We start from the raw sequence: 12,830 nt of genomic DNA, 5'->3' as shown, positions 1-12,830 counted from the left end.
ATTCACCTTTACTTTTAAATGGACTTTATTTTTTAGAGTAGCTTTAGAGTTCTTGGATACTTCTCCATAGTTTCCCCTTATCGGTATCTTGCATTAGTGGGCTGGTGCATGGTTCCGTGGTGAAGAGCACTGCCTGATCTTCCAGAGGACTCAGTTTGATTCCCAGTATCCACATGGTCAAAAGGGTGCACAACTCCAGTTCTAGAGGATCTGATGACCTCTACTGTTCTCCATGGGCTCACACACATGTGTTCACACTCACACACACACATGTGTTCACACACACACACATGTGTTCACGCACACACTCACACACAGTTAAATCTTTGTACTGGCTAGTTTTATGTCAACTTGACACAAGCTAGAGTCATCAGAGAGGAGGGAGGGAACCTCAGTTGAGAAAATGCCTCCCTGAGATCCAACGGTAAGGCCAGGCGGATCTCTGTGAGTTCAAGGCCAGCCTGGTCTACAGAGTGAGTTCCAAGACAGCCAGGACTAAGCAGAGAAAGGGTGTCTCAAAAAAAAAAAATCCAACAACAAAAAGATCCCGCTGTAAGGCATTTTCTTATTTGGTGTACATTTGGGGAAGGGCCAAGTCTGTTGTGGGCGGGGCCATCCCTAGGCTGCTGGTCCTGGGTTTATAAAAAAAAAAAAAAAGCAGGCTGAGCAAGCCATGAGCAGCAAGCCAGTAAGCAGCACCCTCCATGGCCTCTGCATCAGCTCCTGCCTCCAGGTTCCTGCCCAGTTCGAGTTCCTGTCCTGACTTCCTTCAAGGATGGTCTATGATGCTGAAGTATAAGCCAAATAAACCCTTTCCTCTCCAACTTGATTTTGGTCATGGTGTCTCATCGCAGCAATAGAAAGCCTAACTAAGACAGTCTTTGAATATACATCTTGCGTGAGTATGTACACTGGTTACATTTAAGATGCCAAAGTTGAAGTCAGGTGTAGTTGCTCACACTTGGAATTCAGTATTTGAGAAAGTCAAGAGGATCCAGAGTTCAAGGCCATTGTTGACTACACAGCAAGTTTGACCCCATCTCAAAGAACCAAAAAGACAAAGCAAAGAAGAAAGAAACCAACACTGGCACGTTATTAGTAACTAAATTGCATAACATAGTCAGACCTCCTGGTCCTCACCTACCATCCCTTTCTGTCTTGGATGTGAGCTCCACACTACCTCCAGTAGTGTCTGTATCTGCTTAGCCTCCTCTTAGCTGCTAGAGTTTCTCAGACTTTTCCTTGTGCCCGATGTCTGGCCTTAGGAATTTTGAGAAACAATCAGGTACGTGATAAGACGGTGCTCTGATGAAATTTGCCCTGAGATGGCTGATTTGGGGAATAAAGAGCACATAAGTAATGTGCCGTTTCATTCTATCACATCAAGGTTCAGCCAGAAGAACACTTACCACACAAGCACTGAATGTGGATCCCCTGCATCCACATACAAACTTAGAGTGCAGCCAAGAACAGCTGTAGTCCCAGAGCTGGGGAAGTAGAGACAAGGTGGGTCCTTGAGGCTTGCTGGCCAGACTGTCACCAAGAAGATGAGCTCTGGGTTCAGGACAGACATCACGACTTCAAAAACTAAAGTACAGCTGGGCATGATGACACACGCCGGGCGGTGGGGGTGCACACCTTTAATCCAGCGCTCTGGAGGTAGAGGCAGGCGGATCTCTGAGTTTGAGGCCAACGAGATCTACATTCCTAGTTCTAGGCCATTCAAGAGACCTTGCCTTAAAAAAATGTTATTACTTCCCCCAATTTCTTTTGGGGGAAGTAATCTTTGGAAGGAAGTCTATCTACGCAGCCTGTAGGCAAGGGGAGCACTGCTGCCGTTCTTGTAGAGAGAGCATCTATCTATTGTTTTCCATTGTTCTTGTAGAGAGGAGAATCTACCTATTGTTTTCCATTGTTCTTGTAGGGAGGAGCATCTACCTATTGTTTTCCATTGTTCTTGTAGAGAGGAGCATCTACCTATTGTTTTCCATTGTTCTTGTAGGGAGGAGCATCTACCTATTGTTTTCCATTGTTCTTGTAGAGAGGAGCATCTACCTATTGTTTTCCATTGTTCTTGTAGAGAGGAGCATCTACCTATTGTTTTCCATTGTTCTTGTAGAGAGGAGCATCTACCTATTGTTTTCCATTGTTCTTGTAGAGAGGAGCATCTACCTATTGTTTTCCATTGTTCTTGTAGGGAGGAGCATCTACCTATTGTTTTCCATTGTTCTTGTAGAGAGGAGCCTCTACCTATTGTTTTCCATTGCTGTGATGGAGGTTTGTCTCTTCTCTCTCAAGTGTTAAGTTGGCCATTTTCTGTGCTAAAGTGAGACCGTGGATACCTCACCTTTGGCTGCTGACTGTAAAGTCCAATATTATTTCAACTTTTCTGATGAATGTTTATCCTATATCCTAAGTTCCTTAGGCTTAAGCATGGGCACAGCACAACCTAAAGGAAGAAACGCAAGTCCATTGTTTTGTGTTTTTCTTCCTAGTGACTAGAGGCACTCTCTGGAAAGCTTGGAAGGAGCGAGTTGTAAAGCGGCCTGCCGCGGCCCACGCTTTAAGGCCAGACCAGATGATCTGCGACCAACTCGCATTAAGTACCAAGGTTTCCGAAATTCAAGACATGCTCCAGGAACTCATCAGCTCAGCCATGTTAAGCAAACTGGAAAACAATGCCATTAAATACATATCAGCAACTATTCTGAACCTTTCCAAAGCCTTGAGTATGGTCAGTGACGAGCTGAAACTCATGACCCTTCAAGCTACCAGCGTGGGTGTGAATGAAGAGAGAGAGACAGAAAAAGACTTCTTGAAGAGAGTCATCCAAGATCTCAGTAAAGAAAACGAAATGCTTCACCAGAAACTTAGAGATTCTGAAGAAAAGTGTGACCAGCTTATTCGAATAAAAAATTTTCTAGGACGCCAGCTATTGGTCCCAACTACGCCGAGCTTGAGAATGTTAGTTCTAGGGTCTCCACAGGCATCTGTGAGCAAAGAGGTCGATTCAGGGGAGATTGACAGTCTCTTAAACAAAGAGCTCGAAAAGATTATAGATGAGTCCCAAACGAAGGGTGTCAGAGCCACCGCAATAAAGTGGGACTCGAGTATGACATATGTCGCCCAAGGTGAAATGGCTGTAGATGTGGCTAAGCAGCAAGCTGAAGATAAGGCCGACCAGGATCAGAAAAAGCAGCATCCCCCAGTCCCACTGCCAGCCGAGACCTCGGACGCAAACCTGGAGAAGGAGGAAAAGAAAGTCATGGAGATAGCATCTAGTCAGTTCTCTGATCTACAAGCCCTGGACATGAAGAGAAAAGATGGGAAATCCTTTTTAGAAGGCAAACCACAGGGCCAGGAGGTCAAAAGTGGAGCGAGTAGCCTGTGGGAACGATTCAAGAAGGGCAGGTCGGAGCACTCACTTGGGAAAAGCCCAGCTTCATCAGAGGTTAAAATGGTACCCCCCGTTAAGCCAATGGACAAAGAATCCAAGACTGAAGCAGAACAAACCAAGGCAAGCCAGCCTGAGAGTACCCCAGAGCCACCCAAAATAGAAACCAAGGGGAAAAAACCCTTACCAGGAAAAACTGAAGAAATGCCAGGCACCACAAAACAGCAACAAAGTAAATTACAATCCAAGACGCCTAAGCAGACTCCAGCAACTCCTGATGCCAGAAGTGAACAAAATACCCTAGAATCATTTCAAAAAGCCATATTGGCTTTCCTACGAGAGAAAACGAATAATGTAGGAAAGGCTTTTGATCCAAAGAGTATACAGGAGGAGGAGAAATCACTAGAAAGAGCAGAAGTTGAAAAATTATATCTCATAAAGGCAAAAACAGAAGAATATGTCCAAAAAGTGGCTGAAACCGTGACTAGAACCTTGAGGGCGTACAAAGAGTCAAGAAAAAAACAGCTGAGAGAGAAACTGAGCAAACCACAAAAGGCGACTCCTGCTTTACCGCAGCCATTTGCTGGGCAGGGCTTCATCAGTGCCAAGTCCGACCTCGTCAGCTTCCTCTTAAGCGAGATGACAGACCCAGTGGTCAGGGCGCTAACGCAAACCATCTTAGATGAACTGGACAGCGAGAAAGACGGCGTGACCGTCTCCGCAGCAGCCCAAGACCACAAGGACAAGAGGCAAGAGTGGCAGAGGTGGGAAGAGGAGGCCTGGAAGGAAGAGCAAAGACTTCCGAAACAGGCCGAGCCAAAGCACAGGGCCAGGGAGAAGGCAGCAGAGCAGGAAGAGTGGAGACCGGCGGCGGCGGCAGCCATGACCCCCGACATGAGCAGGGCTCAGGACCTGAGGGAGAGGGAGGACGTGGACAAGGAGAAGCCGAAGGGGGTGAGAGATGCAGAAGAAGGCCCGAGGCCGAAAGGGAGCAAATCAAAGCTGCCGCCCAAGGGTGACTCAAAGTCTAAAGACCTATTCAAAACCTTCACCCAGAGCGCAATGGTCTTAACGCCCAGGTGGATGAAAAGCCTGAAACTTCAGACGAGCCAAGTACAGTTATTCCAAGTGGATCCGAGAGCCATGGAGAGCCCGGAAGATAAGCAGCCCTTCTCCCCCAGGACCCTCCTGGTTTCTGCCAAGCCCCTCCCAGTGCCCGCCCCTGAGCAGGCCCAGATAGTGGATTCTAAGATATCTCAGATTTCAAGGGCATCTTTCATCCCTGAGCGGGAACAGGTTTGGGGTGGTCCTCCTAGTCACGAACCCATGAAAGAAGTGCAGATCCCTCCTCCCACAGCCAAGCAGGAACAAGAGCTGGGCACTCAGCTGATGGCCCCTAGGATCCTTCAGCAGACGCTGACTCCAGCCGGGGCTTACATATCGGAAATCCAAACCGCTGAACAAGTGCCAACATCTGGGGTCACAGTGACCCAAAGAGCAGTTCTACCTCTCCAGCAGATCCAAGGAAAAGACATTACTCTCACCTTGAAGCAGGCCCTGGATCAAGGCATTGCCCCCACCCCTGAGCCAGCCAAAGAACCAAGGATTACATTAACCCCTCAGCAGGCCCAGGCCCTGGGCATCATTCTTACCCCTGAGCAAGCCAAAGCCCAGACAATCAGTCTGACCCCTCAACAGGCCCAGGCCCTAGCGCTCACTCTCACTCCTGAGCAGACCAAGGAACAGGAGATCAGCCTGACCCCTCCACAAGCCCAGGGGCTGGGGATAACACTCACCTCTGAGCAGGCCCAGGCCCTGGGGCTCACTCTCACCCCTGAGCAGACTAAGGCACAGAGAGTCAGTCTGAGTCCTCAACAGGCCCAGGTCCTGGGAGTCTCACTCACCCCTCAGCAGGCCCAGGCACAAAGGATTAATCTCACCCCTAAGCAGGCCCAGGCCCTGGGGATAGATACCACCCCTCAGCTGGCCCTAGCACAGACAAGCATTTTTACCTCTCAGCTGGCCCAAGCACAGCAGATCACCATCACCCCAGAGGAGGCTGAGGACCTGGGGATTACCCTTACCCCTCAGCAGGTCAAGGTTCAGGGGATCAGTCTGACCCCCGAGCAAGGCTGGGCTCTTGGGATGGCACTTACCCCTGATCAGGCCCAAGCACAGGGGATTATTCTCACCCCTCAGCAGGCCCAGGCCCTGGGGCTCACTCTCACCCCTCAACAGGTCAAGGCTCAGAGGGTCTGTCTGAGTCCTGAGCAGGCCCAGGCTCTAGGGATAACAATCACCCCTGAGCAGGCCCAGGCCCTGGGGATAGCAATCACCCCTCAGCTGGCCCAAGCACAGCAGATCACCATCACCCCAGAGGAGGCCAAGGACCTGGGGATTACCCTTACCCCTCAGCAGGTCAAGGTTCAGGGGATCAGTCTGACCCCTGAGCAAGGCCGGGCTCTTGGGATGGCACTTACCCCTGAGCAAGCCCAAGCACAAGGGATTATTCTCACCCCTCAGCAGGCCCAGGCCCTGGGGCTCACTCTCACCCCTCAACAGGTCAAGGCTCAGAGGGTCTGTCTGAGTCCTGAGCAGGCCCAGGACCTGGGGATAACAATCACCCCTGAGCAGGCCCAGGCCCTGGGGATAACAAGCACCCCCGAGCAGGCCCAGGCCCTGGGGATAGATACCACCCCTCAGCTGGCCCAAGCACAGACAAGCATTTTTACCCCTCAGCTGGCCCAAGCACAGCAGATCACCATCACCCCAGAGGAGGCCAAGAACCTGGGGATTGCTCTTACCCCTCAGCAGGTCAAGGTTCAGGGGATCAGTCTGACCCCTGAGCAAGGCCGGGCTCTTGGGATGGCTCTTACCCCTGAGCAAGCCCAAGCACAGGGGATTATTCTCACCCCTCAGCAGGCCCAGGCCCTGGGGCTCACTCTCACCCCTCAGCAGATCAAGACTCAGAAGGTCTGTCTGAGTCCTGAGCAGGCCCAGGCCCTGGGGATAGCAATCACCCCTGAGCAGGCCCAGGCCCTGGGGATAGCAATCACCCCTCTGCTGGCCCAAGCACAGCAGATCACCATCACCCCAGAGGAGGCCGAGGACCTGGGGATTGCTCTCACTCCTCAGCAGGTCAAGGTTCAGGGGATCAGTCTGACCCCTGAGCAAGGCCGGGCTCTTGGGATGGCACTTACCCCTGAGCAAGCCCAAGCACAGGGGATTATTCTCACCCCTCAGCAGGCCCAGGCCCTGGGGCTCACTCTCACCCCTCAGCAGATCAAGACTCAGAAGGTCTGTCTGAGTCCTGAGCAGGCCCAGGCCCTGATGATAACAATCACCTCTAAGCAGGCCCAGGCCCTGGGGATAGATACCACCCCTCAGCTGGCCCAAGCACAGACAAGCATTTTTACCCCTCAGCTGGCCCAAGCACAGCAGATCACCATCACCCCAGAGGAGGCCGAGGACCTGGGGATTGCTCTCACCCCTCAGCAGGTCAAGGTTCAGGGGATCAGTCTGACTCCCCAGCAAGGCCAGGCTCTTGGGATGGCTCTTACCTCTGACCAGGCCAAAGCACAGGGGATAATTCTCACTCCTCAGCAGGCCCAGGCCCTGGGGCTCACTCTCACCCCTCAGCAGATCAAGACTCAGAGGGTCCGTTTGACCCCTGAGCGGGCCCAGGCCCTGGGGATAGCAATCACCTCTGAGCAGGCCCAGGCCCTGGGGATTACTCTCATTCCCAAACTAGCTCAACCACAGGAGATCAGCCTCAGTCCAGAGGAGGCCCAGGCCCTGGGGCTCACACTTACCCCACAGCAGGCCCGGATACAGAAGATCTTTCTCACCCCTAAGCAGGCTCAAGCTCTGGGCATCAATCTTACACCTGAGCAAGCCAAGACAGTGAAGATCAGTTTGACCCCTCAGCAGGCCCAAGTCCTGGGGATCACTCTCACCCTGGAGCAGACCAAGGCACAGAGAATCAGTCTGACCACTGAGCAGGCCCAGGTCCTGGGGATCACACTCTCCCTCCAACAGGCCCAGGCCCTGGGGGTAGCTCCTACCCTTAAGCAGACAGCAGCCTCGGGAATCACTCTTATCCCTGAGCCAGGTAAGGAAAAAGAGGTCAACCTGACCAGGGTGCAGGCCTTGGCCCTGGAGATCAGTCCCCCCCCTGAGCAGACCCACAACTTGGGGATCTCTCTCAGTGCACAGCAGGCCCGGGAGCTGGGACTCACTCTTACCTCTAGGCAAGCCAAGGTACAGAGGATATGTCTGACTCCTGAGCAGGCACGGGCCCTGGGAGTCTCTTTCACCCCTGAGCAGGCCAAGGGATGGAGGATCAGTCTGACCCCTGAGCAGGCCCAGGCCCTGGGGCTCACTCTCACCACTGAGCAGGCCAAGGCACACAGAATCAGCCTGACCCCTGGGCAGGCAGAAGCCCTCGGGATTACTCTCACCCCTGGGCAGGCCCAGGCCCTGGGGATTCGTTTCACTTCTTCACGGTTCCAGACACGGGGTATTTCTCCTCTGAAGAAATTCCAGGAGTTGGAGGCTCCTTTAACCTATGAACAGGCTGCAGCACTAAGGGGCGGCCCTACTACAGAGCGAATCCAAACTCTGAAAGTCCCTGTTACCCCCGAGTCTATCCAGACACCTAAACCAGCGGTTGCCTCTAAACAGACCCAGACAATTGAAATCCCGCTAACTCCTCAACTGTCCCCAGCATTTGGAATTCCACTTCCACAGGGACAGGGCAAAGCATCGGGCATCACTCTCAGGCCAGGGCAGACCCAGGCATTCCAGCAAGCCCAGGCATTGCAGCCTCCCCTCACATCCAGGCAGGCCCCGTTGCCGGGCCAGTTTGGTCCAGGAGAGATACAAACGCTAACGTTCACTATAGCACTTGAGAAAGCCCAGAATTTGGGTGTCACTTTCACCCAGGAACAAACTCAGGCAGCATCTATCACCCTCACCTCTGAGCAGGTGGCAGCATTAGAAGACGCACTCACTGAAGAACTGGCCTGGACCTGGGGGCTTTTAACCGCGCCGCCGGCTGCATTGGTTCCTTCCCCTGACAGACAGCTTCCTACATCTATTGCATTGCAGAAACTGAAGTCTTCTCAAGCCCCTTCCTCCCCTAGGACGAGCCTAGCAACGAGCTTTCTTCCTGACTCTGAGAAGCTTGAAGAAACACGCGTCTCTCCCACCTACAGACAGATTCTAGCAGACAGAGGTCAAGTCACTCCCACACAGCTTCTAACACCAGAAGTCCCTTCCACTCCAGGGCTGCCCCTCGGTCACTGGCATCCCTTCAAACCTGGGGACACCGGGTCACCTCTAATGCCGGAAACTCGCCTCACCCACAGAAGGCCGACACCACCTCTAGGATCTGGAGCCCCACCAACCTCTGGAGAGATTCCAGGTCTCTTTGTTCCTGGAGGCTCTGCTGTCCCCTTCCAGCCTCCGGCCATCCATGGCCAAACTCCCTACATGCAGACCTACTCTACCCCCGGACAGCCAAAGCCATCACTGATCATTGCTGAGCAAGGATTCGCTGTAAGAACTCCTGTCTCAGCAGAGGCTTTCCCAGTCCCTGGAAGACCTCAGAGAATTTCTCCCTCTTCAGTCTCTCAGAAAAGGCCAGTAGCTGTTTCCCCTCCAAAACCTGAATCAATCAGAGCTCACCCGAGTGCTGCTCTGGGCTTTGAGGTCTCTCCGGCTCCCTTCCCTATGGAGAAGATGCAAATGTCTAAGTTTTCTGACATTTTCGAAGAAGCTCGGGTACTCCAAGATTCTCCCGACATGAGATCACTTGGAATGTTTCAGCCTTATGTCACTAGTTCTAGGATACCAAGATCAAAGTCCCATCACATTGGTGAGAAAGCACCTTCCGCTCGGGAGAAATCTATAGCATCACTACCATCTCTGACCACTCAGCTCTCCCAAACACCACAGATCACACCTTCTGACAGGGGCCAAAGACCACGGCTCCCCCCAATAGACGAGCCCTGGATATTATCCCCAGTTCCTGGCACTAGGAAAACCAAGATGGTGGGGTCCCCTGTCACTGCCCAGCAGCATGAAGACAGATACTTTGTCGATGTGGAGGCTCAAAGGAAGAACCTGGCTATATTAAATCACGCTGCACAAACTGCTGGACTCCCTTCACAGTACCACACAATTGCCAGGAATCTCATAATTGAATTACTCCACATGAATACAGTTCGGCTGGGGTATCTGTCCCGCAAGTATCTTGCCTATAGGCTGATCCAGCTTGCCAGGTGGGTATAATGATTATACAGAACCATTTTCTGATAAAGTCCTTGCGTTGAACACCATTGTCCATCACTGCCTAGAATTTTCATGTTTATCAGGCCATGCGCTCTAAATATTTTTAGTTTTTTTATGTGCATGGGCATTTCGTTGGCATGCCTATCTGTACTGTGTGTGTGCCTGAGCTCAAAGAGGATGTTGGATCTCCTGAAACTGGACTTGCAGTCCGTTGTGAGCTATGATGTGAGTGCTAGGAATCAAACCCGAGTTCTCTGGCCGAGCAGCAACTACTCTTAACCGCCGAGTCACTGCTCCAGCCCCAGATCATGTGCTGTAAAGATCCTCTCCTTAAGGATCTGCGGGATGGAGGGCTAAGGCCAGAAAAGGAAGTCAGCTGTGGTCGTACATGCTTGTAACTCGACTGCTTGGGAGCTGGAGGCAGATGGAGTGTGTACATTGAGGATTCAGGGCTGAGAACCCTGTCTCAAAAAACCAACCAACCAACCAAACCAACCTTTCTCAGTTTGTTTTCCTTGCATGTAAGTCTTTGGCTCACACCTCTCTGCTATGAGATCTGGGTGTTTTTTTTTTTGTTTGTTTGTGTTTTTTGTTTTTAATTTTATTTATTTTTATTTTTTCTTGCCTAGTTACTTGATCACTACCTGTAAAATAGTCTCTTTCCCTCTACTGAGGGAATTTAAATGTATGTCTACTATAAATTCTTTGAGTTTTTTGTTTGTTTGTTTTTGTTGTTGAGACAGGGTCTCCTGTAGTCTAGTATGGCATATACTCACTATGTAGTCCATGCTGGCCTCAAATTCATGACAACCCTCTTGCCTTGCAGTCTTCAGTACTGGGAAAACAGCCACCTTGCCCAGATAGTCCTCTCACATTCCAATATTAGAAAATAATTTTAAGCCAGGCAGGTGTGACACCTGCCTTTAATCCCAGCACTTGGGAGGCAGAGCCTGGTGGATCTCCATGAGTTCAAGGCCAGCCTAGTCTACAGAAATTTATAGCTTTTGTTCATTTTTTTAAATAAAAATGTATAGTTTTTGTTTGCACCACCACTACCAATCCACTCAGAAATTTATTTATTTATTTATTTTTTGAGACGGGGTTTCTTTATGTAGCTTTGGTGCCTGTCCCAGATCTCGCTCTGTAGACCAGGCTGGCCTCGAACTCACAGAGATCTGCCTGCCTCTGCCTCCCAAGTGCTGGGATTAAAGGCGTGTGCTACCTACCACCCGGCAGAAATTTATTCTTACATGAGAATTAGATAAAGACTTCACTAAACAAGTCTCCCACCCCTTTTCATACCTCCTAGTAACTCAGAATGAGAGCAGAATGGAAAGAAACAGAAGTCAGGTTTGCTAAGGTAGGTTTAAGAACTGTATGGATCTAATTCTTCATTTTTTTTTTTCAAGAAACAACATAATCAAACGATTAAGAGCCATCCAAAATACTGGGAAAGGGTACGAGACTCAGAACCTCTTCACCATGCTGGACAGAATTGATCACTACCAGAAGAAGGTGATGTGGTTCTGGACTGAAAAGCAGAACCAGTTAGAGCAGAGGCGGAAACACTGTCTGTGGTCCATGATGCAGTTCTTCACCCAGGTAGCTCTGCTGTCCGCTCCTTCTCCCAGGGCAAGACAAAGAAAGAAGCGTAGTTTTGTTTTGTTTGAGACATGGTCTCTCTACTATGCAGCTCAGTCTGCCCTGGAACCCAATATGTAGACCAAGCTAGCCTCGAACTCATAGAGATCTGTCTGCCTCTGCCTCCTGAGCGCTGGGATTAAAGGCGTGCTCAGCTCCAAGGAAATAAGTTTTGACAATAATGTTTACCTGGCTAGACCATGTGTATGAGTTTCCTGGGGGCTGTTGTAACAGGTTATCAGAAATTTATAATGGAAATTATTAGTTTGCGGCCAGCCTGGTCTACATAGCTAATTCCAGGGCAGCCTTGGCTATAGGGTAAGTTCCTATCTTAGTGAACATCTGCCCCCTCAAGAACTGGCAACAAGAAAAGAATCCTCTACCACCCCTGCAACAACAAGAAGTTTATGAAATCAGAGTGTCCCAGGGTTCATTGTCCCTGGAGGTTCTGGGAAGAGATCTCTGTCCCATGCCTCTCTGCTGGTGTCGTGGCCATCAGTTGGTCTCCTTAGCTATGTAACTCTGCTTTCAAATGACCAACGTGTCTGCTGTCCCCTTTCCTGACTCTGAAGACAAATGGTAATGAACATATTACATACCTAATTTGTCCAGAATGCTCATTTTGAGATTCTTTTTTTTAATTAATTAATTAATTTTTTAAAATTACACTCATGATATTCATTACATTTGTGGTATTCATTGATCACATTCGCAGTATTCATTCAATAATTATATTTATGATATTCATTAATTACATTAATTATATTGATTTACTACATTCATGATATTATATCCTGATACTACTGTCCATTTGTGGGGCTTTTCCATCACTCAAAACAGAGATTCCACGCCGGGCGGTGGTGGCGCACGCCTTTAATCCCAGCACTCGGGAGGCAGAGCCAGGCGGATCTCTGTGAGTTCGAGGCCAGCCTGGGCTACCAAGTGAGTCCCAGGAAAGGCGCAAAGCTACACAGAGAAACCCTGTCTCAAAAAAAAAAAAAAAAAAAAAAACAGAGATTCCATACTTAGGAAACCATTGCTCTATATTCCTTTCTTCTCCATCTTGAGATAACATCTAATCTTTCAGTCTCTATGAATTTGTATATTCTATATATTTCACGTAATACAATTCTATAGTATTTGTCCTTTTTTTGAATGTAAAAACATTTTATGTACAACTTCAGGAGATACACAGATAGCTTGAACATAAAAACAGGTTCCAATTCAAAAGTCCAGGGTTATTTTAAACAGTAACTTTAAGGCATGGTGGTCCGATAAAAGACAGGAGGTTATTCCAATGTTTTTGTATCTGTTGAGATTTGCTTTGTGACCAAGCATGTGGACAGTTTTCGAGAAGGTTCCATGGGGTGCTGAGAAGAAGGTATAGTGTTTTTTTGTTGTTTGTTTTTCAAGACAGGGTTTCATTGTGTAGCTTTGTGCCTTTCCTAGATCTTGCTGTGTAGACCAGGCTGGCCTTGAACTCACAAAGATCTGCCTGCCT

At 49.7% G+C, this 12,830-nt stretch overlaps 1 protein-coding gene across 2 annotated transcripts in view; it reads left to right on the top strand.

Annotated features, from left to right (window-relative positions):
• The window catches only part of Fam186a (family with sequence similarity 186 member A), a 58,120-nt gene that overhangs the window by 31,657 nt on the left and 13,633 nt on the right, over positions 1-12,830 (top strand). For both annotated transcript variants that reach the window (XM_076556758.1, XM_076556759.1), the window contains exons 4-5: positions 2,496-9,678; positions 11,098-11,290. In XM_076556758.1, coding sequence (XP_076412873.1) covers positions 2,496-9,678; positions 11,098-11,290 — 7,376 coding nt within the window. The remainder of the gene's footprint in view (positions 1-2,495; positions 9,679-11,097; positions 11,291-12,830) is intronic.

The sequence above is a fragment of the Peromyscus maniculatus genome, chromosome 20, assembly GCF_049852395.1.
Source record: "Peromyscus maniculatus bairdii isolate BWxNUB_F1_BW_parent chromosome 20, HU_Pman_BW_mat_3.1, whole genome shotgun sequence".
Classification (NCBI taxonomy): domain Eukaryota; kingdom Metazoa; phylum Chordata; class Mammalia; order Rodentia; family Cricetidae; genus Peromyscus; species Peromyscus maniculatus.
The sequence above is the reverse complement of the archived record's forward strand: the minus strand, read 5'-3'. Positions and strand labels throughout refer to the sequence as shown.